The sequence below is a fragment of the Psammomys obesus genome, unplaced genomic scaffold (assembly GCF_907164565.1).
Source record: "Psammomys obesus unplaced genomic scaffold, mPsaObe1.curated_primary_1811, whole genome shotgun sequence".
NCBI lineage: Eukaryota > Metazoa > Chordata > Mammalia > Rodentia > Muridae > Psammomys > Psammomys obesus.
Window position 1 is genome coordinate 40,712 of NW_026593895.1, and position 27,874 is coordinate 68,585.

General features: G+C 46.5%; 1 protein-coding gene across 1 annotated transcript in view; it reads right to left on the minus strand.

The window, feature by feature from the left end:
- Window positions 1-613: 613 nt before the first annotated feature.
- Window positions 614-27,874, minus strand: part of LOC129684310 (gastrokine-3-like) — a 35,019-nt gene continuing 7,758 nt past the window's right edge. The window contains exons 4-9 of the mRNA XM_055617428.1: window positions 6,045-6,116; window positions 4,647-4,700; window positions 4,335-4,469; window positions 2,727-2,834; window positions 1,411-1,552; window positions 614-708 (exon numbers count right to left, since the gene is read on the minus strand). Coding sequence (XP_055473403.1) covers window positions 614-708; window positions 1,411-1,552; window positions 2,727-2,834; window positions 4,335-4,469; window positions 4,647-4,700; window positions 6,045-6,116 — 606 coding nt within the window. The remainder of the gene's footprint in view (window positions 709-1,410; window positions 1,553-2,726; window positions 2,835-4,334; window positions 4,470-4,646; window positions 4,701-6,044; window positions 6,117-27,874) is intronic.

Genomic DNA, 27,874 nt, shown 5'->3' on the forward strand with positions numbered 1-27,874 from the left:
AGGGACACTGCTCCTGCCTTAGAGTTCTAGAGGGAGGCACCAGGGTCTCTCCGTGGGTTGTCACTGTGTGGCTGGGCCACATCCCGGGACCTCAGTCCCAGCTTTCAGGAGGCAAGTGTAGTCTCAGATCTGGCTGTCCAGACTGGGCTCCATTGCTGGTTTACTCGTTTGTGGCCGACAATCCTCAGGGGATACCTGAAGAGACTCGGAAATGAGAGGTTCTGGAGGAGCCAATTCCACGCTGTAGGATGTTCTGGGAAGCCCGGGACTGGGAGTGCACAGAGAATGAGGGGATTGAGAGGATGAGGGAACCTGCAGAGGATGAGGGCATTGAGAGGATGAGGGCATTGAGAGGATGAGGGGACCTGCAGAGGATGAGGGGACCTGCAGAGGATGAGGGAGCCCAGAGAGGGTGAGGGAATCCATCTGCTAGACCAGTGACGTGAAAACTTTATTCTTTCACAGAAGGTAGAAAATGTACTTATTCCCCCCACCCTACCCCCCAGACTACAGGGCTGGGTGCTGCGTGGGGAGCCAGAATGCAGAGGACTGGAATCTCACAGGCAGAGGCTGGACCAGGCACGTTCAGTCTTCACACGGCTGACTTAGGGGTTCAGAGGCCAGGGATCTCACCACAGATGGACAGTCCCATGAAGGACAGAAGCTGGAGCTCAGAACAGGAGTCTGGGTCAATCGCCAGGGCTGTGCCTTCAAGAGGAAGGACCCACACTTTAGAGACAAGTTCAGAGTCAACAGGTACCTCAGGCCCCTGCGTTGGATGAGCGCTCAGGTCCGCCCAGGCCCGGCCCCTCTCACCAGCCCCTGCAGTAATCACCTCGTTCTCTTTCACTGTTCCTTCATTATCCCTCTTAACCCCCAGCCCTGCGTGCTGTTTCTCTCCTGGACCTTTGTGTTTTGAAGAACTCTGGCTTGTGGGGAAACTTAGACCAAGGCGTAAGAGAGGAGCAACAGCCATGTTGTTGACTGCTTTTGGGCTCACAGGCAGGTCTTGGAATCTTAGCTTCTAGCTACCCCAGCTCTTCGGGTCACTGATCCCCCTCACACCCCGGGCAAGACTACCGGCCACCAGCTGCTCTTCATAAGTGCCAGGCTCCAGGCACCTTGAGAAAGACTAGGACCAAGGACTCCCCCTTTCTTCCACTACGGTGGGCGTGGCAAAGCTTGAGTCAGGGCAGGGTGTCCACCAGCCAGGAGATGACTGGCCTTGGCCTTCTGATAAGGTTATGGCTGCTTCCCTCCTCTATGAGCCCTGCAGGGAATCCCCCTACATCCCAGGCCACGTGACTTTTCTTCCAGCGGAGAAGCAATGGAATCAGCTGCCATTACAGTTTGCCGATAGGTCCCGAAACTCGCCCCGCGCATCTTTTGATTCACGCCTAGTGAACACACCTTCTTTTTGCTGCCGAGCGAAGTAGGCGGGCACCGCTCGGCACAGGTCCTTGACCGCCACTCCGTATTGGGCCAGATTTTTGACTCGGCTGGGTAAAACCGTGTAGGTCAGTCCGCGGGTGGGTGGGTAGTGACCGGAAGCCTGGGAGAGGAGGGTGTCTCAGATAGGGCCTATCCAAGAAGGGCAAGTCGTGACGGTGCAAGGGCGATTCAGTTAACAGCCAGCGTCTTGCATTCCGGCTCTCTCTAGCGGCAATATTTGATCAAGCCGCAAGAGGGCGAAAGCGACTCTGACAAAACTGCGTCCCAGCGGCTTTTCCCACGAGCCTTAGGCGCTTTCTCCTCCAGAACGCGACACAGAGCACTTTAAAACGTTTGCTGTGCTTATATTTTGTCAGTTTAGGTGAACGGGACCCTTCAACTTCTCTGTGAAAGACTTACGCAGTTTGATTTGATGTGTGGGAGTGTTTAACTGAAGTTACAGGCTGGCGTGGGCCACCCCGTGGTGGGCTGGGAACCAAACCCGGACCTCTGCGAGAGCAACCTATTAGGGGCCTTGGGTCGGGGCGTGGGAGGAGCAGAGGGAGGAAGGGCGGGGTTAGGAGGGGGGAGGGGGCTACAGCTGGGCTACGAAGCGAACAAACTGTAATGAACAAAAAAGCGAATCAATTAAAAATATATCATCGCTTTAACTCCTTCCGTTTCTTTGCCGGAGTTGGTACCGCCCAGGCCCTGAGCGCTGTCCGAAGGCGTCGCTGTCTGAGCAGAGTCTGAGTAGATGCCATGACTTGCCAAGGATCTCCTCCTGGCTTTTAACTTACTGAAGGTCCCGGCTCGGTTGAGAGGGTGGCCAGGGGTTTCAGCAGTCTTGGGCTGAACTGCAGTTAAGAGGTTGGTGATGGTAATGGTAACGGCGTGTTTGGGCGAATGCCTGAGTGTGCGTGTGTGTGTGTGTGTGTGCATGTGTGTGTGTGTGCGTGTGCGTGTGTGCGTGTGCGTGGGTATGTGTGCGTGTGTAAGTGTGCGGTGTGCGTGTGTGGGTGTGGGTGTGTGCGTGTGTGCGTGTGCGTGTGTGTGCGTGTGTGTGGAGGGCAGGAAAGACAGGAAGGAGAGAGGCAGGGAACATGAAACATGCAGTGTTTGCATCCAGCTGCTTGTGGCCTCTAGCACAGCCTGAACCCATTGGGAATGCCTCTAAAGGCATAGGGTGCTGACTGACTGGCTGGTGATTTGCCCTGAGTGGGCCACTGGTGTCCTCCTGTGAGTGGAGCACGGTCGGGGAGACGGGCTGCGAGCTGGAAATCCGACCCACTCACCTGTTCGCCCAGGGCCTGGGTGATCTCATCCAAACTTGGGAAGGCCGCGGGCTCCATCTTGGCCAGGACACAGGCCATCTTATTAAACAGCTTAGCCGCCAGGAGGGCCTTAAAGTAACAGAGCGGAAACGCGTCGTGTAATCTGTCTCAGTGCGAGGGCGCTTGCCCCCCCCCCCCAGGGGTCCACCCTGGGCGAGTCTGACCGCCCAGCCGCAGGGCTGCGCTGCGGGGGGCCGGGGCACAGGTGAGCGCGGAGCCGAGCGGCAGGAGCCCAGCGCTCCTGTCTCCTCCGTTGCTCCGGAGAGCTCAGACAGTATGGATGGCCTCAGTGCCCGCCTGATACCCAGCGGCTCCTGGGGTCCCCAGTGACCTCACGGAGCCTCAGTTCCTTTAATGTAAAGCAGGAGGAATGCTCCTTCTTCATGGCGTAGCCAGGAAGATGGGGAGAGCTGAGACCCTCCCTGCCTGGGAGAATGCTGTGTGAGCGGCAGAGGGCTCTCTGAGGACCCCAGAGCAGTTAGGAGGCCCGTGTCAGGACTTGGAGTCCCGAGCTGACTCTCTCCTGGATGTTCCTTCCTTGTGGCTTGTTGTTTGTTCTTTCCTGGCTTGGATCAGAGTTGCAGTTTGCTGCTGCCGTGCTGACCGAGCCCCCGGCCCAGCTGCGAGACACTCAGCCTCTAGATCAATAGTTCTCAACGTATGGGTGGAGACCCCTGAGGGGGTTCAAACAACTTTTCATAGGGTCGTATATCAGTTATCCTGCATAGCACCTATTTATATTATGATTCATAGAGGTAGAAAAATTACAGTTATGAAGTAGCAAAAAAATAAAAAAATAAACAATTTCTGATTGAGGTCATCCCAATATGAAGACGTGTATTATAAAGCCCCAGCATTAAGGTTGAGAACCTCTGCTCTGTCAGTAATTCTGCTTTCTCTGCGCCACCTAGTGGTCGACTGTGGAGTGTCTCGTGGAGGAAATTTTTACTTGGGTTATAAATAGTCTCTATCAGAGGCAACCTACAGACTGGGAGAATTCAGGGAATCTCCTTGGAAAATTAAAACTTAGGAAGGTGAAAAGAGAGAAGGTGTTCCAGGAGGAGAACATGGCAGGCACAGGGAAAGTGGCGAGGACACCTGGTGAGATGTTTGTTCTGAGTTATCCAGTGCTGGGAAGCAGGTGACGGAGGTGGGTGGAGAGAGACTGGCAGTAAAGGGCAGAGCGAAGAGTGTGGGTGTGGGCTACATTTCACCCCTCAAAGTCCCACTAGGTGCAGGAGGAGCTGCTTTGCAGATATGGTAACTGAGGCACGGCAGGCAGCCAAAACACTACGCTCACAGAACTTTTTTTTTTTTTTTTAAGAATTTGGCCAACGCACAAAGTTTCTTTGTCTGTGTGTCATCCTAACGGGTCTTGCTATTGAAAGAGGTGGCAGTTCACGCCAGATTCCTTTAGAAGTCAACATTAAAATATGGAGTCAAGACAAAACAACAAAATAGCCTGCCCCAGTCCTGGGAGAGGACAGTGAAGACGGAAAAGAACTCTACTTCCATTCGGATGAGACAAGAGTGCCTTTGGCCTTGTAATAAGTGAGTTTCCCGTCTTACATTCCTGTAGTCCATGATTCCATTCCATTCACTCAAAACGTTGTTGTCTTGGATGCTGACCATACGTTGAGAGGCATCAACACGGATGGTCTGTGTCCCCACAGAGCCAACCAAAGAATGGCTGTCACTGGTGTTCTAGAAAAGATCCATCAACACCGAGAAATGTCAGTGGCCTCCAGCATCTACTTCTCCACTTCCTGAGGGGCTAAAGGGAATCCGTGAGAAACTATGGAAATGCCACTCTTGCTTATTAGCTTTGAAATGTTTCTGCTATAAGAGTTAGGAAGACTGGACACTCTTCACCATACTCACCATGAGGGCCAGAGATGGAACTAGAAAGATGGTCACAAGAATGGAAGGTGTTATCTGAAATGGAACAAAGATCAATGGGCTTTGTCCTTAGCCTCAGATGAGTTTGGACCCCTGGGTCTGCCTTGCTGGGGTAGGTCCTTCTGACAAGGGTCTCAGCTCTCCCCCTCTCCCATCCCTGAGGGCCCCTCAAAGAGGCTATAATTTACTGTGCTCACACAGGGTGTGCCCACTGCTCAGGAGGCAAAGCTTTATCACACAAGGATGCCTCCTTTGTCAACCACAGGGAGAGGCTGGGCCTGGACCACTGCAGCGTGGGTCCCTCTCTTCCTCTTTGCACCATTCTCTCTGCTTCTAGGGCTGGGCACGTCCTCTGCTCCAGCTAGCTCCTCATCCAAACCTGAAATCTCAAAGTTGGCTCTGCTCCACCATCTGCCCACCCTCCACCCCTCTGGAAACAGAGGTCCCCCCAGGTTTCCTTTTCTCCTTATTCTCTTACCCTGTCTAAGAAGGGAAGATACTCACCATTTTTTTCCACACTATTTTGGGAAAAAGTTATGTTAGAATGTACCTAGGCCTTCAAATATTTCATTTGCTCCATTTCCTCAGTGTGCCATGCCCTGTCCATTGGGGAACTTTCTGTGTCAGACATTAATGGAAGCATTAAGGGCTGCAGTAAAGCTATTCATAGTTTACCAAGTGACCCATCATGTCAAGGTAAACTGACAGGATCTTTCCGTCTCTGCACACCTATGTAAAGTCTGAATTCGAAGTGAGCTACACCTCAACGGCAAAGGAAATGGCTATTCTACACTGTTGCCATCACCACAGTGCAATGAGGTCTGCCACAAGCACAGAGCTGCAGAGGGCGAGGCTGCTTTATCAGACCATCGAAAGCTGCATGTGGTCCTGACTGCCTTCGATGCCAGCCCTGGGAGTTTGAGGAGGAGTTTGAAAGGCTGAGGCTAGTCGCGGTGGATGCAAGGCAGCCTGTACTACAGAATGAGGCCTTGTCTCAAAAAACCCAAAGGAACAAAAACACACCATTCCGGTCGGCGGCGGCGCCTATATCTAAATCATCCCCCCCCCATCCCCACTAGCAATTTGTGAGTGAGAAGAACCATTGACGACAGGACTCTAAAAATATGAGTATCTACCTAGCCCCCAAAGAGTCTTGACTGTTAAGAAATTACCTACTGATTCCATAGAGAACACTGATCATTCAGATTCTCCAGAATAGAGCATTGCCAACAGAAGATTGATTACACACCAAACCATGGTTTGAAATTTTCATTTGGGCTGAATGTGAAGATCGTCTGGGGGAGGGGGAAACCAGACCTCCTGGGCTGTTTTGACTATGCGAATAGAACCATCCACATTCAAAGCTAAAAATGTACTCACAAGGCGTTTCATGTTGTCTCTCAGGCTAACGCGACGGCATGCATAATACGATTTTCTACGACCCACGGACTCCTAAGTTCAGTTTATATAGCCCTCAGCCTCTCAGGTCTCACTTTGATAAGGGACTCTGCGACCCAGAAACCATTAACGGGGAAAGCTAGTTATATGATTCCAGTTATCATTTCCCTCTGTAAATCTGAGTGTTTTTCTTTCTCCCATGAGTGCTCCAGGTTCCAAGGCAAACACTGGATGACAAGAGGTCTTTGTGGCTGGTGTACTCATGACCTCAGCCACTATGCAAGGAGCAGATTCCACAGAAGCTCCCGATACAAAACCACAGCGAGTGCTGCCTTTACTTCTTGATTTCTGAAAAGTATTTTGTTTTCCTAACACTGAAGAAACCTCATCAAACCCCAAGAGAAAAACTGAACTACAAGATTGAACTGATTGACAAGCAGTCTGGCCCCTTCTTCATCCAAACATAGATTACACCCTTTGCTCTGCACTGCCCTCTGCCTCCGTCAAGCTAGCCTCCGTTCTTCTCCTGGGACCTGCCGAGCTCAGGTCCTAAAGAACTCTCTGATGTTTGGTCCCTCTAGGTGGCTTTTCTTCCTTTTCTCTTCATTTCAGGGCACTTTTCTACAAAACAAAACAAAATAAACAAGCAAAACTACTGAGACATGAGGAATATGAGGAACCCTCGCACCGTTAATAGCAAGTCAACACCACATCCTCTCAGGCTCTGATTGGTGGTGGCTCAGATGTCCGGATGACATTCAAATTCCACAGAGCCAGCGCAAGTCAGAGAGGTGGATTACACAGATGACCCCGGGCACCAGCATGACCAGAGGAAGGGAGGCAGGCATCTCAGTCCTGACTGGGATCCCTGCAATTCGGCTGTGGGAACAGCAAATAGACAGACGTTGGGAACTGCCAGGTCAGCCAGGGCCGAGATAACACCATAATCTTATCTCCACAGAACACAACACCTAGCCGGAGTACTCAGCCACCACTGTATCTGTAAAATAGGTTAAAGAAGGTTAAAAGGGCATATAATTACATGTGTTTATAAGCACCTTATAAATAGAACTCATAAATCACCATCACAGTGATTTCAGAGTCTTATTGACAGCTGTATGGGTTAGGAGGAACAGTACAATCAGCCATTTTGCAAATGAAGACAGACTAACTGTGCCAACCAGGTTCAGCTCCCACCTCTGCACAAGCCAGGTCTGTGACTGCACAGCTAAGATCTGAGCTCAAATCCTTGGGCTTCTAAGGATCAGGCTATATGTGTTTCCTTCCAACTGCCTTTTGGAGTTAATTTATAATCCAGCTGCAGTTTTAAAAGGATAGGGTCCTGCTTCTGTGTCACCATCCAAGGTCTTCTGTTTTTCGGTTGACTATGTGAACAACTCATTTTATTGGTGTATCTCTTCCTGAAAATGGGTACCAGGAGCCGTTCAATGGACAGCTAGGTACCCCACCTCTTATGCTAAGGAGCAAAGAATCCAAACTCCAGGCAGCTATGTACTAGAGGAAGAAGCAGGAGATGATCCCAAGGGTCCATTCTGGAAAGATCTGTGAGAATTCACCTAGACAGGGCTCCAGACAGAATGGAGACGCTTGTCTATAAAGAGGTGTGAAGAAACGGTCTCAGGGAACCAGAAAACCACGCAGAGTTGGCACCCCCTGTCCTTCCCCAGCACCCATCTCGAGAGGGGCCTGGATATGGGCGAATCTAGCAGTCACTTTGCTTTCTCCTCTAATGCTCAGTGAGAACGATCTGGGCTTGTGCTCCCTAACTGAATGGAGTCTCTGTTGACTGAAGGAACAAGGTTGTGAGAGCTTCACAATAAAGCACCTCACACAAATGGAGTTCATATAAGCGTGTTTGACTGCTAGTTAAATGCTGGCATTTCAGCTGGTGACTAAATGAGGATCTACCCACATTCAGTCCTACAAAGGCCAGGAGCCACATGTCTGGAGGAGCGGCCAATCCATTCAGCCACAGCCTCTTACTGAGCTGTGATGCCCACTAAGATAAGTTTAGAAAGTACCTCTTTTTAAACTGACATAAGATCTCTTGATGTGCCTCAAGCTCTTCTGGACCTCAGAAGGATTTGTCTACTGCTAATCTTTGCCTCCTGTCTTCAGCCTCTTTCTAGATTTGCCCTAGCCCTGCGGAATTTGAATTTCAAATGAATTTAGCACACACTAAGCATATCTGGCCCTCTGCCTTCCACATGTGCAGCCCTGGCTTTCCTGACTCACCCTTGTTCATGACTGGAGACCCTGATTTCTCCCTTCAGTGCCTTCTTCAATGCCAACTTTGAATACTGTTCTTTCCTCTCACCTTCCCTCATTCCCAGCAAACATCTTTGTGAGCATGGTTCTCTGCCTGTGACCCTTGCTGTGTATGTTTCCCCTGAGTTTTAATTGTCTGTAGAGTTGTGTGACCAGAGCATTAAATTGTACACCTGTGTCACTCGACTGCCAGGTCCATAAGTTAAAATTTTCATTTTGTTTTCTGCTGGAGCTGCAGCATCAAATGTTTAGAGCAATACGTACCCCAGAGAAGGCATTTGGGAATCCATATGCTAAATTGCTGCATAAATAGATTTTATTCACCTGTCCTGGTTAGTTATTTTTCCATTTATTTCAGTATTTATTTATTCACTTTACATCACAATCATAGACCCCTCATACTCTCCTCCCAGCGCCACCTTCACTCCCTCTTCCTACTCCCTCCTCCCCTACTCTTCACAAACGAGGAGCCCCACCACCAACCCAGGAGAGCACATCGTCCTGTAGACTGGCCTGGAGGCAAACCCATGGAGCTTTTTTAAATCAGAGATTGATGTGGGAGGGCCCTTCCCCTTGCGGGCAGAGCCACCCTGGGCTGAGCAAGGCCTGGACAGCAAGACAGTAAGGGGTCCAAACTCCTCCATGGCCTCTGCATCAGCTCCTGCTTTCGGGTTCCTGCCCCATCTGAATTCCTGCCCTGACTTCCTTCAATGATGGACAGTGATGTGTAAGAACAGGGGAACAAACCCTTTCTTTCTCAAGTTGCTTTTGGTCACAATGCTCTTCTACAGCAATAGAAGCTCTAAGGCACCATCGTTATGTCTCCTGGAGTTCTCAGCAATGTCTGGTAAACAGTATGGAGCAAATATTTGTTTAAGTCAATGGCAAATAATGAAATCAATTCTTTAATGACAGTGTGAACAAGGAAGGCAATTAAAATGTGAATAGAACAGCCGCTCTTTGTAACCCCCAGCCACAGGTCAGCTTAGGCTATCTGAGAGACATCCTTAAGACTTTTGTGTGTGGACTTGTGGGTAGGTGGTGAAGGGGAAGGCCAGGAAGGCCAGGCATCCACAACACTGTTTGCCTTTTATCTTGCATCCTGGAGCCTTGGCAGGAGCCAGATTCTTTTTGCCGGATCCCTAGTCCTGTTGGCGTTTGATCAGCGCACTTCGATTTTCTGCTCAATGCACACACTGCCTGCTGTAAACCAGAAACTTTCCCGTGTGCTTTGCACTCTGCAGCTTCAGTCTGGAAGCTGGCCTTCTATTCTGATCTTTTCACCTCTGCAAAGCCAAGTGCTCATCACCAGTGAAGGCTTCCCTGTGCTGTCCATGCTCCCCAGTTCCTATCAAGGGCAGAATGCCAATCTTTAACCCTGCCCTGTCACATGGCCACCAATCCCCAGAGGGCCTGTGTTCCGTATGAACCTGCTCTTTCCCACACACAGTGGGATGCACAGTGTATCTGGCCTTCATACATTCGCCACTTGCTTTCTATTCCAGTTTCCATTAAGCAGTCGCTCCTCCTCCCTCTTGTCCGGAAGCCTCTGGTAACTGCAAGTGTTTTCACCAAAAGGGCTTGACTTGTTCAGGATATCCAACAAAACTGGGACCCTGGGATCTGGGACTTCTGTGTCTAGAGTCTTTCCTGCTTAGTGCATTTTCAGTCCATCCATGCTAACATCCACCAGTCCCTCATTTCATTCTGCAGTTAATATTCGTCTGCATCCACAGATCACAGTGTACTCCTCTGGTGATAGGTATTGGATTACTTCTGCCTTTGCCTTTGTGAATGGTGCTGCTATGAAGTGTGGACACATGCTTCTTAGGGCATTTGCTTGTAATTAGTTTGGGTTTGTACTCAGGATTGGTTTTGTTGGGTCATATAGTAATTTTGTATTTGACCGCCCGAGAGAGGACCAAACTGTTTCCATGCTGCTGAACACCTTTGTGTTACCATCAGTAACAGATCAGGGCTTCTGTTTCTCCATATCCTCTCCAACACTTGTTTGGTTTAGGGTATAGCCTTTCTAATACCTGTGACCAGATGACAGCTTTGGTTTCCATTTTTGCAATGATAGAATATATTTAAAACATTGTTGTTCTGTGCGAGCACTGAAACACTGGTGTGCACAGTCAGGGATTTGCTCATTCATTGAACAAACATTCTCTGAGCATCTTCCCCATCATGGGCCCTGGGTACCACAAAGGATGTAAGAAGAAGCCATTCACTGAAAGCTTTCTGCCAGCTTGAAGCAATGAGGTGCTTCACTCAGTATGAATTTGTGATCTGTTCTATCGTTCCTGTTCTGCAGAGGGATAAGGAACATGGAAATACACAGAGACACTGACACACACACACATGCACACAAAGAGAGAGACAGACATACAGACAGACACAGACACATATACCCACACAAACACACACACACACATGCACACACACACAGACAGACAAACAGACACAGACACACATGCACGCATGCACGCACATGCACACACACCAACCTGCTGCCTTCAGTCTTTTTGTCTCCAAGCAGATGAACTATCTTCCATTCACTCAGGCAATGGTTTGGGTCCTGTGGGTGGGAGTGTTAGAGGGTGAGAGGTAGAGAGTTGGGGTGAAGAGGTGATAGTATGGAGTTAGAGCTGGGAGTGGGAGTTGGGAGAGCCCTTGCAAATCTATTTTTCTACTTTCATGTAAGGACAATTTGTTGGAGGTGGTTTGGTGATGATCATTTTCCATTGTCAATTCTGTTGCTTTAAGGAATGCCTAAGACTTTACGGAAAACACACTTCCGGGTGTGTCTGGGGGCTTTTCCAGAGAGTATTAACTAATGAGGAAAACCCTAAGTTGAGTGTGATGACACCATCTTGGCCTATGAGCTGGAGTCCTGGACTGAACGAAGGAGAAAGAGAGGGAAAGTGATCGGCCGTAGCTGGCATGGCTCTCTTTCTGTTTCAAGACACCTGAGCAAGCAGCCTTATGCTCCTACCACCACAGACCATGTGAGCCACAGTGCCGCCCATGCCACTGAGCAGCCTCCACTCCTGTCTTTCCTGCTGTGATGGATAGGATATCCCCAAACCCTGTGCCCAAAAGAACTGCACCGTTGTTGCTTCTCGAGCTGTTCACCACAGTGAGAAAAGTGGCTGCTCCGGTGTGAAAGTGAAGCCCGCTGTCTCCAGGGGATGCGTGTCATGATCCCAGTCTGGGTTTTGTGACCATCCAGGCTGAGGCTTGGAAATGGGTATGGAGGTTAAGTTGGTGCTGCCTGGCCTTGGAACTAGACAGAGGCTTTATTCTGTGGATACAAGCAATGCTCTGGATGGCCAAGCAGCTGAGCCTGAAGTGGGTTTTGATAAAGCAAGAGCTTGCCAGAGGGGATCTCTGAGCTATTTTCCCCATCAAACCAATAGAGGTGTTAATCCTCTACCTCGATAACAGACCCTGGCACTGAACTCTGAGGCAGTCAAACCACCATCAGGCAGGCCTTGCTGCTCAGGAAATGTCAGAATCATGCAGGAGGGACCAGACAGCCCAGCACTGGCTCCTCCCCACCAATGGTGTAGAAGGGACCATGAGGGCTCTGAGTATTTTATCTCCCCATCCCTGCTGCCTTCACATCCCAAGACAGTAGCAAGAAATCGTCCTTGTTCCCGATCACAGGGTGGGGTTTCCTCACTCTGACTGTTGAAGGCAGAATCAGACAAACAAGCAAACAAAGCAATCCTGTGATCGAAGGAAAGAGAAGAGCTTTAGATAAGCATCATCAGTGCATTTTTTTTCCCTTTTAAAAATAAAAACTCCATGAGTTCAAGTCCAGCCTGGTCTGCACAGAGAGTTTCAGAACAGCTAGAGCTGCATAGAAAGACCTTGTCTTAGAAGTTAAAAATAAATAAAATAAAAGCTTGGGGCTGGAGTTTGCTGCCAACCCTGTAGATCTGAGTTCAAGACCCAGACCCAGATGGTGGAGAGAGAGAACTGACTCCCACCAGTTGTCTCCTAATCTCCACGAGTGCCGTGTGCATACTTGCAAAATGTGGACACACACACACACACACACACAGAAATAAATTTAAAAATTTTTTTAAACAAAATGATGACATTACTAAGTATCTTGAGGCCACCATAATGCTGTGGCTATTCTTACATAATCTTCCTTTGTATTTCCTAAGTGACTTACTCCATCAGTATAGTTATGAGTGTGACATCACAATGAACATCTTTGTGTGAAAATGAAACTATGGGCCATGGTCCTTGCTGAGATGGATTTCCAGAAGTAGATACAAGTCAAAACAGATATAGAGTGACATTTATGTACCATACACTGACAACTGGTTTGTAAAGTATGGGTCTTTGCTTTCAATCACGGAATATTAATATAAAAACTTTCTCTAAAAACCATTTTATATTAATTTTTATTTAGAAGATAGAACATCATATCTTTCTATCAGTTTTATTTCTGTTAGTATAGTTATGATTTTCATATAAAATGTCTTCTCAAAAGGCTCAGGAGTTGGAGGCTTTTTCTGTAGCTGTTGGAAGCTTCTGGAAGACTTAGGAGGTGCAGACCCAACTGGAGGAAGTGTGCCCCTGGGGAGCCTGTCATTCCTTTGGAGCTGTGTTCTATCCCTTGCCAGATTCCTTCTCACTCTCGCTTCCCTCCTCTTCCCCTTCTCTATCTTCTCTCTTCCATTCCTTTTCCTCTTTCTTCCTCCCCCCCTCCTTATCCTCTTCCTCCCTCTCCTTTTCCCTCTTCTTCCCCTCCACTACTCTCTTTCTTTATCAGCTCCCAGGAAATGTGAAGTCAACCCCCTCTTTTGAAGCCATATTTTCTCCCACCAAGGCCCAGAAGTAACTGAGCGAGTTGAACAGGTATGTGGGAGTGAACTCAGCTCACACTGTTTCTCCTCACATCTCGGTCTTCAGAGAGACTAATGAAATTACTAATGAGATCAAATATTTCCTATAGAACATTCTTCTTTTCCTCCCTCTCTTTTCCTCCTTCTTTTTCATCCTTCCTTCAACCCTCTTGCCATTCCTTTCTCTCTTTGTACTTATCATGTACAATTTGCAACTCCTGGTTGAGCCCTCTGTACAGAGGGATTCTGCAGTACTACCCAGTTGGGACGGTTTAAGAATTGATTAGGTAATTCTGCATCGACTTAATGTGCCAGAGTTGGTTGGTACCCATTCAGAACCTCCTCCTCTGAGAAGGAGAGTGGAGAATAGGGGGTAGGGATGTGTTGAGGGGAGACTGGTAGGAAATGAGGGGGCCTACAACCAGGATGTGAAGTGAATAAACAAACGAATTTTTTATTATTTATTATTTATTTTTATTAATTGCACTTTATTCACTTTGTATCCCTCCATAAGCCCCTCCTTCCTCCCTTCCCGATCCCACCCTCCTACTCCCTTCTTCATGCATGCCCCTCCCCAAGTCCACTGATAGGGGAGGTCCTTCTCTCCTTCCTTCTGATCTTAGTCTATCAGATCACATCAGGAGTGGCTGCATTGTCATCTTCGGTAGCCTGGTAAGTTAGCTGCTCCCCCCTCAGGAGGAGGTGATCAAAGAGCAGGCCAATCAGATTATGTCAGAGGCAGTTCCTCTTCCGATTACTATGGAACCCACTTGGACACTGAACTGCCATGGGCTACATCTGTGCAGGGGTTCTAGGTTATCTCCATACCTGGTACTTGGTTGGAGTATGAGTCTCTGGGAAGACCCCTGTGTTCAAATTTCTGGTTCTGTTGCTCTCCTGTCCTCTCCAGATCTTACTATTTCCCACTTCTTATGTAAACAAATAAATTTAAAATAAAAAGAATTGATTCAAAAGAGCAGTGTGGGTTCACGGTGACAGGCTGCCTTGGGCACCATCATATTGGCTTTGGAGGTTGGCTCTGGCATTTGAAAGGCAATAGGAGGTGGGTGGGGTCGTATCATCATAATCTCAGATGATGTTAGAGCTGTTATGTCTCTCTCTGAAAAATACCACCCAGGACAGCAATTGTTTTCTGTCTTTAGACAAATTTTTAGTTGCACAGAGAATGCCCCCTATTAAAGCATTAGTGACAAAGAAATTCCCTTTTCACTAGCACCGTAGTTGTGACCCCCTCTCAAAGGCCACCACCATGGTGGGCTGACATTTATCTAACAGAACGTTGGACATACATATGCTCATAGGCACACACGTTCTCATATGTGTCTGTGTAGCCATAGTGCTTCTATGTCTCATGTAAACAGGATCATGTTTACTTCAATACACTTCCTGCTCATGATGTTCAGAGAGTGATGTTATTCTTGAGACCCATGTCATCCTCCTACGTCTCTGCTCGTAAAGTTCCAGAATGGGTTGTAAACTCCCTTCTGCATCCGAAAGAAGCCAGAGTCCTTTGCCCACTGTTCTTTAAGAAGCATCCCCTGCTTCTGTCAATCAAACCGATAAAAGTGGCACAATTACTTTGCATTTTACTGAAATGCCAAAAAGTGAAGATATACATCTTTTCATATTTATATAGTCCTTTCCCTTTGCTAGAGGGTAGCTCGTGTTTATACTTTGTGGCTTCTTAAATCAGTAATTTGAACTTCATCAATAGTTCTCTCTCTCTCTCTCGATTCTTGAGACAGGATCTCTCTATAGAACCCTGGCCGTCCTGGAACTTACTGTGTAGACCTGACTGGCCTCAGCCTCACAGAGATCTCCCTGCTCTGCTTCTCTTCTTGAGTGCTGGGATTACAGGCCTGTCCATGCCTGGCTACCGGAATTTCTTCATGTGCTCTTTTTTTGTTGGTAAAATTTCTTCTTGGAATTTTACCAATCGCTGGGCTTTTTGTTCATACCCCATTATTACACAGAGTTTTCACTATTTCGGTGCAATCAATGAATCTATTTAAAAGTTACTAAAATTTTTGTTGAAAGAGCTTTCTTATTAAAAAAAACAGATTTATTTATTTCTCTGTGTATGTCTGTCTCTCTCTCTCTCTCTCTCTCTCTCTCTGTGTGTGTGTGTGTGTGTGTGTGTGTGTGTGTGTGTGTGTGTGTATACCACATGTGTATACAGGTGCCCATGGAGGGCAGAAGAGAGCACCTGGAGCTAGAATTACAGGCAGTTTTCAGCTTTTCATCGTGGGTGCTGGGAACTGAACTCAGGTCCTATGCAAGAGCAACAGGTTATTTTAACCACGGAGCCATCGCTCCAGCATTCTAGAAGCCTTTCCTGTTTATTAAAAGCTTTTCTTTAATACTACACAGTTATATTTTAGAGTTTAAATATAATTTATTTAGGATTTGCTTATGTAAAGGTGTGGCTTAGGTTTCAATGGGCAGCCTTATGTCAATGCTATTTGTTAATATAATTCTTTTCCAGCTCATTTAAATGTTACCTTTGTTGCATGCTTAATTCCTACATATACATTGATTGCACTTTACATTGTGTTATTTCAATGTTTTATCTATTCTCATAACATAGTGTATTTGTAACCATAGCTTTCAAACACCGTTTTTCCTCATCTTTCCTAGTTTCAATTTTGTCTCATCTTTTCTTGATCATTTTCCCAAATGAATTTTAGATCATCTTATCCAGAACCTTTGATTGACAATGCACTGAATACACTAATTAACTTGGGGGAGAATGAACAAATCATTTTCTACTTGCAAATTTGATGATGTTTCCTTTCTGCTCACCATCCTCACAGTAGCGTGCCATTCTCCAAGTGCCCACCAGGTGGCGGAGGAGCAAGGCGATTCTTAGGGGCATTTGAGAACCCCAGTAAGGGACGCAAAGAAGGAAGGCGGTGAGTGTGCCTGCACTCTTCAGAGGTCTCTCCTGGGGTGGAAGGAGAAGGTGCTTAACAGGAGAGTCCAGACAGGCAAGACCCTTCCTTAGGATCTGAAGAAGACTGTGTCAGCTTTAGTATCCGAAAAGAACGAAAACCTAACGGGAACTAAAATTCAAAGCCAACGGGAAAATCGCTGCTCAAAATCTTAGTGTCCCCTTCCTGGCACCACTCTCATCTTTGCTCACCACGTGGGAGTCACCAGGTCCTTTAGGGCATACGTCATACCTGTGTCTTTCTTCCTCATGCTGTCATCCTCATTTGCCCTCTGGTGGCTAGCCATGAGCCTCAGCTTCCCTTCCAACTCATCCCTTAACCAACACAAGTGTTTCTATCAGGGGTGATGAGAGCAAAGTAAGTTAGGATTTCAAGATGGGGTCCCTGGGGCTAAGTGAGAAACCGGGACATCAAAAGCTAGGTGGGTTGTTGATTGACATCAAGGACATGCCCATAGTGCTTATGTTGGTTCCTTTTGAGCCTCTGAAGGGCCTCAAAAGACCAGAGCACTAGCATCTGTCGACTCCGGGGGCTGGGGGACAGTTAGAGACAAGTATTGGTATAAGCTCCAAGCAACTGCAGGAGCTCGGGACAGCCACTTCCTCTCCATCACCAGTCACAGGAAGGCTGCTGAAGAATGAGCCTTGATGACTCTTGCTAAGTCACTGAGGAAATCAAACTTTTGGGCATGACTCTCAGAACCTCCTGTTTCGACTTCCTGTATCCTTAAGAAGAGGAATTAGAAGCTTCGGTGTTGCCCGATAAGGCCAATGGAGGAAGCATCATTGTAGGAAGGCTGCAGAGGGGAGAGAGGTTGTCAATGTGCGAACCAGGAGCTTACACACAAGTGACTGGGCATACACTGTCTTTTTGTCTTCTAACCACAGGATAGGGGACAGGAGGTAGCACAGCCACAGAACACTTACCTGTTATACTTGAGGCCCTGGGTTCAATCCCCAGCACTGCCAACTAAGCCACAGAGTGTGTGTTGTCTGTAATGGGGTGATAATGGTGGGGGGCTGGGAAGGTGTTTATGCCCATCCTCCAGGGAACAGTACCCACTGAGTTGTGCCGGACACAGCTTACAGAGCATCCAAGGCTATGCCTTATGACGCATGCCCGGGACTTGACACCATCCCAGAACAAACTATCTTTGCAATAAAAAAACTGAGATTTATTCTCTCTCTCTCTCTCTCTCTCTCTCTCTCTCTGCATATATGCGTGTATGTCTGTATGTGCCCGTGGAGGACAGAGGGGCCTTCGATTCCCTGGAGTCCACTGTGAGTTGCTTAGCCTAGGTGCTGGAGAATGCACACCAACATTTGACACTCCACCGCCATTCTTTCTGCATTCCAGATCACTGTCCCCACTCTCGTGTCCTCAGACACCCTGCTCTGATTCACCGTGGCTGCTACCCTCACTCTGCCAGCCCCCACCCTGCACAAGAATGTACTCTGTCACATATAATAGGTCTAGAGAAATTGTTATCATGTCTCTCAGGAAGGAGACTTGCAGACCCCCCCCCCAGCCCCTAGACGGGAGGTGAACTCCCCCAGCACAGCATTGCACTGTGGGAATGTTCTCTATGACGACTCTTTCAACTGGCTCGGAGTTTAAGAAACTAAGTCCAAAACGTGTGTCCCCCTCCCACAAGAACGAGCTCAGCAAACTGCAGTGCTGTGACCCAGACTGGGCTCTGTGAAAACCTCTGTGGTCCCCTTACCTTTGAGCTCACACAGAGGGACCTGGGGCCACTGGGACTCCTATCAGCTCTCAGTTCTAATCCTGGCTGCACAACTCATAGCTGAAGACAAAATTTTTGCTTATAGTGTGTGTGTGTGTGTGTGTGTGTGTGTGTGTGTGTGTGTGTGTGTGTTTTAATTGTTCTCCCTACCCACCCTTCTTGAAGGCAAGGGCTGGCCTGGTCTGTGTTTCCACTGCACGGGTCTGTTGCAGGAGTTTGGGGTTCATAGCTTGCAGTGCATTAAGCCAGATTTCATCACTCATCCTCAATAAGCCAGTTAAAGGAGCCAAATTATTAGCAAAAAATCAGGAAAAGGGTAATTTAATGCATCCATACAGGGAAGATCAGGCACCCCACCCCAATCCTGACTTTATAAATCTTTCCCCAGGAGACAAGTTCCACGTCTGGGTACCTCAGGACTCTAGCATTTCCTCTCCCAGCAGGGGCTTCTAGAGGAAACTGTTTCCTGGGACCCCTCTTTAGTCTGACAGCCAGATAAGGGAAAACAAATGTCCCTTTAGAGTATATTCAGTCCTGACACACAGGCTGGTTACTCATCTACCAAGTGCAGGCAGCCCAGAGGGTCCTGAATGGCCCTACCCTCATAGGGCCTCCCTCTTTGGAGAAACCCCAGATAGTGCCGGGTCCGGAGCTGTGCGCATCCGCATAGCTTCCATCCCAGCCCTCATGAAAAGGCCCCGGTGATAAGCAGAGGAAGTGGCTTGCCTCTGGAATCTCAGCTGCTGTGGAGGGAGCCTGGTGTGAGCTTGCGATGAGCAGCCACTTGTTGGAGGAGCGGGAGCTGCTGCAGGCTCTAAGGAATGTGTGTCCAGCATTTGGTGCTGAAAAGCTGGAAAGAGAAGCAGAACCCAGGAAGTGTCAGAGCTGCTGGTCCTTGGTGATGAAAGGGTCTGAACCATGGACTACGAGGGATGTCAAGAATGTGGGGAGGACGGGGGGTGGGGGGTGGACCTGGTCCTTGGTTCTCAAAGGAATTAGAAAACCTGTTTCTCTCTCTCCCTCTTTTTCTTTTTTTCATGTGTGACCTTCAGAAAGTGAAATAAAGGTCCTTAGCAAGCAAGGGCTTTGCTCCTATTACCTTTAAGGTCTTTTTTATCTAAATTTTTATTTTTTTCTATATTAATTACAGTTTATTCACTTTGTATCCCAGCTATAGCCCCCTCCCTTATTCCCTCCTAATCCCACTCACCCTCCCTCATCTCTTCCCTGCCCCTCTCCAAGTCCACTGACAGGGGAGGTCTTCCTCTCCTTCCATCTGACCCTAGCCTATCAGGTCTCATCATCACTAGCTGCATTGTCTTCCTCTATGGACTGGTAAGGCTGCTCCCCCATCAGGGGGAGGTGATCAAAGAGCAAGCCACTGAGTTCATGTCAGAGACAGTTCTTGTTCCTCTTACTAGGGAACCCACTTGGATACTGATCTGCCATGGGCTACATCTGTGCAGGGGTTCTAGGTTATCTTCATGCATGGTCCTTGTTTGGAGTATCAGTCTCAGAAAAGACCACTGTGCCCAGATTTCTTGGTTCTGTTGCTCTCCTTGTGGAGCTACTGTCCCTTCCAGGTCTTTCTATCTCCCTCTTCTTTTCTAAGAATCCATGCACTCTGCCCAAAGTTTGGCTATAAGTCTCAGCATCTGCTTTGATACACTTTTGAGTAAAGTCTTTCAGAGGCCCTCTGCAGTAGGGTCCTGTCCTGTTCCCTGTTTTCTCCCTCTTCCAATGTCCAGCCCATTTGCCTTTCTGAGTGAGGATTGATCATCTTACCCAGGGTCTTCCTTCTTGCTTATCTTCTTTAGATGTACAGATTTTAGTATGTTTATCCTATTTTATAGGTCTAGTATCCACTTATAAGTGAGTATATACTATGTGTGTCTCTCTGCTTCTGGGATACCTCACTCAGGATAATCTTTTCTAGATCCTACCATTTGCCCCCAAATTTCATGATTTCCTTCTTTTTAATTGCTGAGTAGTACCCTGTTTTTCTCTTCTTAACATTTCCTATCTGATTCCCTTAAACTCTCACAACCCCCCTCCCATAAAAATAAAAACAAATGTAAATAAAGCTTCAACAGAGTGCCATTTCTTTAAGATACCAGCGCAAGGTGCCCGCCTGCTCCAGCTTAGCAGAGGTGAGCTGGAAGGACAAATTCCCAGAGGCTAAGGACTAAGCGTTTCCCCGACCCTTGCAGAAGAAAGGAAGGTTTATACTAATGAATGAAAATACTCCGGCAGGCATGTTATCTATCCTTTTAGATCAAGTATTAGCAGAAGAGCCCTAGACCAAGGGGCTGAAGGTCCGGGACACTGCCCAAACTTTGCCACTTACTGGTTCTGTCTAGAGAAAGAAATGTTCTCTCCTGAGATCCAGCTTCTCTGTCATATAACAAATATCCAAGATGAGACCACTGTCAGGCCAGAAGTCAGAGACTGTGCAAAAGGCAAAGGTGGAAAATAAGAAGTGTTGTGAACGGCTACTTCTCCTTCCAAATCCAGGGCTGGAGGGATGGTTCAGCAGTTAAGATCACTGGCTGCTCTTCCAGAAGAGCCAGATTCAATTCCCAGCAGCTCCATGGTGGCTCCCAACTGCCTGTACCTCCAGTTTTAGGGACCCTGCATCTTCTTCCGGCCTCCGGGGCACCAGGCATGCACAGATACGTGTGCAAGCAAAACACTCAGACACATAAAAATGATAAAATAAAATATTTTTTTAAAAAACTAGGGTTTAATCCATTCTCATCCACTCCTTAGTGTTAATTATACTATTTTCCTCCAATTTTTAACAAGTAATACAGAAATCTGAACTTGGTTTCAGGGGAACCTCAGACACAAGCTGACAGGAAGACAGGTTCACAGCAGACAGCTGTCAGGCAGGCGCAGAGAAACAGCTGTGAGAGTCAGGGCAGACATGCTCCAGCTTCACAGAATCAGGTTCAGTTCTGAGCCCTGGGGGTCCTGCAGAGTTGGATACACCAGCCAAGGACAATGCATGGAGAGGACCTAAAACCCCTGCTCAGATGTAGCCCACAGCATATCCAAGTGGGTTCCCTAATAAGGGGAGCAGGGACATTCTCTGACATGAACTCAGTGGCTGGTTCTCTGATAATCTCCCCCTGGGGGGGGAGGGATACAGCCTTGCCAGGCCACAGAGGAAGACAATGCAGCCAGTCCTGATGAGACCTGATAGACTAGAGTCAAATAGAAGGAGAGGAGGACCCCCCCCCCATCAGTAGACTAGGGTAGGGGCATAGGGGAAGAAGGAGAAGAAAAGGTGGGGTTGGGAGGGGGACACAGCCTGGATACAAATTGAATAAGCTGTAATAGATGATAATAATAAAAATATTAAAAAAAAATCAGAGCCTGCCATCTGCTTACACACCGAGAAAGGCAGGTACGGGACAGAAGTGGTGGGATGGGGAAGAAGTCGCAAGGTTTCACTTTTTGGCCAGAGATTGCTCTTTGTTCAGTGCGAACAGAGAACGGTGAGCAGTGAGTAGAAGAATGTCAAGTGATCCAAAAACACCTCTTAGGGCCAGCTGTTCCCAGGAAGCTGCAGGGGATGGGTGTGGAAGATTCTAGGCCAGCCATTACCCGAGGTCTACAGCAGGTATGTGGCAGGAATCTAGGCTAATTCCTAGGAGTAATCACAGAACGCTAATTACTGTGCTGTTGGGAAAACTGCCAGAACTCTTCACAATGGCACTTCTCAACATAAGAGCCCTGAATTCTACCCAAGGAAAGGGGCGGTAGGTCCGTCAGCGTTTAAGCCCGTTAGTACTTAATGTCAACTGAACACAACACAGAGTCATAGGCAAGAGAGGACCTCAGCTGAAGAATTTCCCAAATTAGGTTTGTCTGTGGAGGTTTGATTTGTCTGTGAGCATTTCCTTGGCTGCTGATTTCACGCAGGGAAGCAAATCTGCCAGCAGCGCTCCTCCACGGCATGTGGGCCTCCGACTCTTCTCAGCAGTGGATCCTGACTGGGAAAAGTACATCAAAGAAACTTTCCTCCCCCAGGTTGCATTTGTTTGTAGTGTTTGTTGCAGGCATAGAGACGCAAACTGGAACTGTTCCTTCCTGCTGAACAGGAGTGCTGTCCCTTGTTGGGGAGGGGTGGGTGGGTCTTGGAACAGCTTCTGATTTGTAATTTTGGAGGTGGGGAGGGGATACTCTGAGGGGTCCTTCCTCTTTGGCCCCTGAGCTTGCTCTTAGTTAGCTACCTAACATTATTGTCTACCTACCATTGTCCACCCGAGAGTTGAGACCCTAAAATCATTTACGAGAAGGGCACTGACTGTTTCTGGCTGACTGTCTCTGGCTGATGTCAAGGACACAGAGGGATTTACTCCTGTGACAGTAGAGAGCGGTTAAAGTGACCCAGATAGACAGAATTAGATTGTTAGAGAACCACCCTAATGTGATCGGCTGTAAGCAGGAGGAGATAACGTTAAGACAGCGGTTGAATGGACAAGAATAAATAGTGTCACTTCTAAGCTTATACTAGATTTGACCCATTTCACTATGACGGTCCAGAGATCCCAGTTTAAAGCTGTCCACCAATGTGATAAAGCATTTAGTCTGACTTTGTAGACTTTGTAAAGCAAAACGACAGCAGCAGAATTGTTAGAAATATACAAGTAACAGTATGTTTCTAGCTATGGAAATCCCTTGATTTGATTAAAGCTGGGATGGCTGTGTTTACTCCATTGAGCGTGTTAGCAGCCATATCAGAGGCTGATCAATTGTCTGCTTGTTTTATATTATTATAAATTCTTTTAACTTTGATTATACATTCTTGCTGCCTATTTAAGGCCATGCAAGTGGCCAAAATTAATCACTTTAAAAAAAAAACAGTTAAAGCCAAGTAAAGTTCTGGTCTTCAGGGAAGGACCCTCTGTAAGGACAGGCCAAAAGCCTGTTTGACTGTGGCTTCCCTTGAAAGAACGGAAGGATGTTCTCCTCTATGTCGACCTTCATGTCTGCAGAAAGGACAGTGATTAATGTTCACCCAGTGGGGTCTTTGTGGCTTCTTTGAACAGAGGAAAAGTGATCCACCACAGCTATATCCTTCATGTCTGTGGGAATTAGTTAACCATGGAGGGCAAAGGGCAAAACATTTAACCCCTCTCTCCACATCAGTACAGGCCTCTGAGAAGAGTGATTAAATACCCATGACATCAGTCACACCAGCCTGGTAGTCTGAAGTCCTGGCTAATATCTAGATAAAGCTTGGACAGAAATAAAACGCTTTTGAATAAATCCTGGTGAGAACCGTGATTCTTACCTTGCAAGTACTGCCAAGAGTAGATCAATAACTTATGAAAACTCAATTAATTTAAATTGATGCTGCATTGAATTTTGACCTTGAAGCTTCCGCTTCCATTGCTTGCTTAGGATTTGCAGCTCTCCTTCCCACCCTGGAAAAACACACAGCCATCCTAGGGCAAAGTCACTCCATACAGAGGTCCTTCCCTACAAACACCTTCCTGCTTACACACCCCAGTGTTTCCTTCTGCTTCCTGCTTCCCTTTAACTTTGTTTACTTTCTTGACACCATGTGACATAGTAACAGCAAGAAGTAAGTTTGGCATATCATTAAAAGAGAACTGAACCCAAACAGAGCATAATGTAAAAAATGGAATGAGTCTTTGTAAGTTCCCAGAAAAAAAAAAAAAAAACCCAAAAAAAAAAAAAAACAAAAAAAAAGTGTGGTGTTTTTAGTAGCCCACAAAAAAAAAAAAAAAACCCACAGAGAACAGAAGACATCAGGAAATCTTTGTGTTCTGTGCAGCCTACAGAATAATTTACTACATCTGTAAATCAGAATGAGTTTTGGATGAGTATAAGTAGCAGACAGATAGCTGCTGACAAAGAGCAAAACATATCAAGCCGATGTTCACAACATCCAACACAATCAACTAAAGAAGCCCTTACCACTGTGACGCCAGGGTTAGTTCCCTCAGTGTGGAGGCTTCCCATCAGCCATTGCAGCAGTTTATACCACAGAATAATCAACAACAACCTCTGAGGGAAATAATTTACCTTTCGGTGGCTCTCAAGGGCACAATGCTTTCACTTTGTGCTAGTTTGTTATTCTCTTCTCTTCATGATTACAGAGTCAGGGGAGTGTGCAGAACACTTTGAGATACATATACTTGGGTCTGACATGGGAGGGTCAAATCCTAGCTCCTGAACCAGCTTCTCTGTGCATTAAAGGTACATGGTAATTTACCAGTAGAGCGTGTATGTAAAAGATCTACTTCCGTGTATAACATCCGAAGATAAGCAAGTGGCTACAAAACGATTAGAGAAGAGGAGGAACTCAGCCTTGTAGGCCGGAAAGGAGATATTTTGAGCCCAGTGATAGACACAGAATATTTAGCAGAAGTGACAAAAAGTGTGGATCAAAAAAGCCTTGTAGTGGGAGAGAATATTCAGTATTAGCCAGAAAGAGGCAGGCTTGGAAATGCTGGGCAAAGAGAGAAGGCATTTGACCTGGTGGAACTGGATCGCCAGTGTCCCATTTGAGTAGGCTACATACGGCTGGGGGAACTCTGTGCTCCTTTTAGAAGTCAGTAGACACATTATGTAAAACTAAAGGAAGTTTGGTAATCAATCACGGGGTCTGGGATTGTCTCCTTAGTCTGATACAGGAAATGTATTGGCCTTGGTACACGGCAATGGCGACATTTAGAAAATCTCGAGTAAGTGTGGAGCAAGACCACCAAGAAGGGTCTTTGGATGGGCCAGCCTAAGTGGTGCCCAGTAAGGAGGGAATATTTGGTAAGGTAAGAGGGTCCAGACAAGGGAGAGAGGTCAGACAAATGTCTTTGTGAGGCCTAGTTTACCTTTTAGAAATGAGTGACCATAGTGAGCAGCGAGCGAGTGAACAGGTATCAGGAAGAACTCAGAAGTTTATCAGAGTGCAGGTAGGGAAAGGACAGAATTCCCAGTAAGGGCAAGAGCCCAGAGAAGAGGCTGTAAGAACCCTGAGGGCAGGGTTAAAAGCTCAGGAAAGAGGAAGGGCCAGCAGAATCCCAACAGTAGGACTAAATTCACTAAAACCTGAAGTCACCAGAACCCAGACAGAGTAAGGCTGTAAGGAAAAACAGAAGATGAGGATTCGGAGAGACACAGCTGTAGATGGGCTCCACCTAAGCGTCTTTCAGGATCAACAGGAGCATGAGGGTTAATGACAAAACCAAGAATGAGTGTCTGTATGATCTGAATTTATTATTTTAAAGTCAGTTGGACAGAAGCATCAGAGTAAAGACAGGTTTTAATAGGGTTGTTATAGATGTCCTTAAAGTTAATCTCCTTAAGTAGTTTTTTAGTTTGACTTAAAAAAATGTTGGTGTATACACAAGAAGGTAATAAACTTTTTATTAAAAAGATGAAGATAGTTCAAGATAATTTTGGCTTTGGACCTGTAACTGTTTAACTCTTTACACTTAACATTTTCACAACACAGGTACGGCTGGTTGGCATTCTAACATACATGTAGCAGGGAGGCGTTCTATTTAATATTGAAGTAATAGAGAACTTTCAAAGAAGCAAAGACAACAGAGGAAGGAGAGAGATGTGCTGGTTTAGATTAGAGGAGTGTAAATCAGGTATCCCGCAAATGGTGTAACTAAGACGGGGGAGGCGTGGGTGAACAGTTACACCGGAAAAACCCAGTATCGTCTTTATTTGCAGTCTCAGGAAAATCAAGACCAGGCATCTTTATCGTTGAGGAACAATTTTAACATCTTGTAAAATTTTAACATCTTGTAAACATAACAGCATTCAAAAATAAGAAGTCTGGGCCTCTCCATTTAAGCTGGAAAGCGTCTCATGCCATTAGTGGCAACTGTTCAGTATTAATCCAGAGGGTAAAGACCAAAGGCACAACCAAAAAAAGATCACAGGTGCGATGAAATTTTGTCTAGTGGGTCAGATTTATAAATAAGCATAAAGTTTGTCCAGTAAAATAAGACCTGTCACTCAACTATGTGATTTACCCAATGAGAAACCGTGAAAACAATCTGTAGAGAAACCTTAACTAGATGTTATCTCATTTAGTAAAAGGCTAAAACAAAATCCTGTTTTTTGTGTTTTTTTTAAAGTCTTTCAACATGATCACTTTATAGATTTTTTTTGATCAGCATTTGGCAATATGGTTTATAGAGATATTGGTATTTTATAACAGACTAGAGACCTTTTAAAATCAATACAGATAATTTAAACTTTTAAGGATGCCATGCATAAACCGAAAACATTCTGAGTAAGCTAGGATATCTGACCACTGCTCCTCTTCTTTCTTAGCAGAATTTCTACTTCCTTACACACAATCTATCACTTTCCGTCCTAGCTATGTATCTGTCTCTCCCCCAGTGGGACTGACATACCCCATTGTTCAGCTTTGACAGCTACACTGCAAACTCCTCCGTCTCCTGCCAACTGGCTCAGACAAACACCTGTCCCTCCGTCCCTCTCACTGCCCTCTCAGCTTGTACAAATTCTGGGTTTTGTAAGCCAGTTTTATAAACATTGCTAAGATTTGGTAAACATTAGTAAGGAGAGTTGAATACTTAGGAAATCCTTATTGTTTTTTATACATTTCATGTGGATGTAACAGAATTTGACCTTATGTATTATAGTCAATTAAGCTAAAACTATGTTGTAAGCATTCTTTATAAATTTTGTATAAAACATTTTATGTAAAACCATTTTCTTATCTTTAATCATTTATCAACTATGTGCTTTATATCTGTTAAATTTTAATGGTTTGATTTTGTGTATAATAAATTTTATATATAGAATACTGTTGGTTTAAAGACCCGTCATAGAGGCCATGGAGGAGTGAGTGCTGTTCACTGGCTTGCTTCTCATGGCTTGCCCCGCCCACTGTACCCAGGACCACCTGCTGGGGGTCAGGGGTCGCACTGCCTATAATGGAGTAGGCCCCTCCCACCTCAACCACAAATTAAGAAAATACCATACAGGCTTGCCTGCAGCCAGATCTTTGGTTTTGTTTTGTTTTGAGTCTCGGTTTTTCTGTGTAGCCTTGGCTCACTTGACTCACTTCGTAGATTAGGCTGGACTCAAACTCACAGAGATCCATCTGCCTCAGCCTCGGCCTCTGCCTCCACCTCCCCCTCCCCAAGTGCTAGGATTACAAGCTAGCACCTCCCACAGCTGGCAACAGCTGGATCTTATGCAGGCATTTTCTCATTTGAAATTCCCTCCTCTCCGATGACTCTAAGTTGTGTCAAGTTGACATAGAACTAGCCAGCACAGGCGGCATGGGAACTGAATGATGACATTGGTCTGTGTGGCTTAGGTTTGGAGATTTCAGCTATCTTTCCAAACCCCAGCAGGTTGACTCAAGTCATGAATACTGGATATGCATTGTTTTTATTATTATTATTATTAATGGGTTTACCAAGTTGATCATAAAGATCAGAAATGGAATTTTATAACCAAGAAACCAAGTTTAAGATAGTGCTTATTTTGTAAAGCTCAAATACCTCACTCTTATGATGTTATCACTGTGATTTATCACCAACCCCCTCTGTAGAAGAAATAGTGAAGGGCAATGAAGGCACACTAGCACAAAATCCTTTCTGTGTCTTTCTTTCATATCCAGGGGAGGCAGACCCAAGCATCACCCTTATATTGTAGCATCTCTCACTGGCCCCAGCACTGTGTCTGTATTTTAGAAGTTCTAGGAAGATGTCACCCCCACTTCACTCCCCTTCATTCTGAATTCTACCCAGAACCCTTAGCTTGTTGAACAAATCTTTCATTTCCCTGTTGCGTTCCTTTCTTTCTAACAGGCCGTCGCAGTGCCCTGTCCAACCGTCTGCTCCTGAAGGTGTGAACTTGAAAAAAAAATGGAAGAAGCACTGATGGAGGGGCTATGAGCTCTGAATAGGT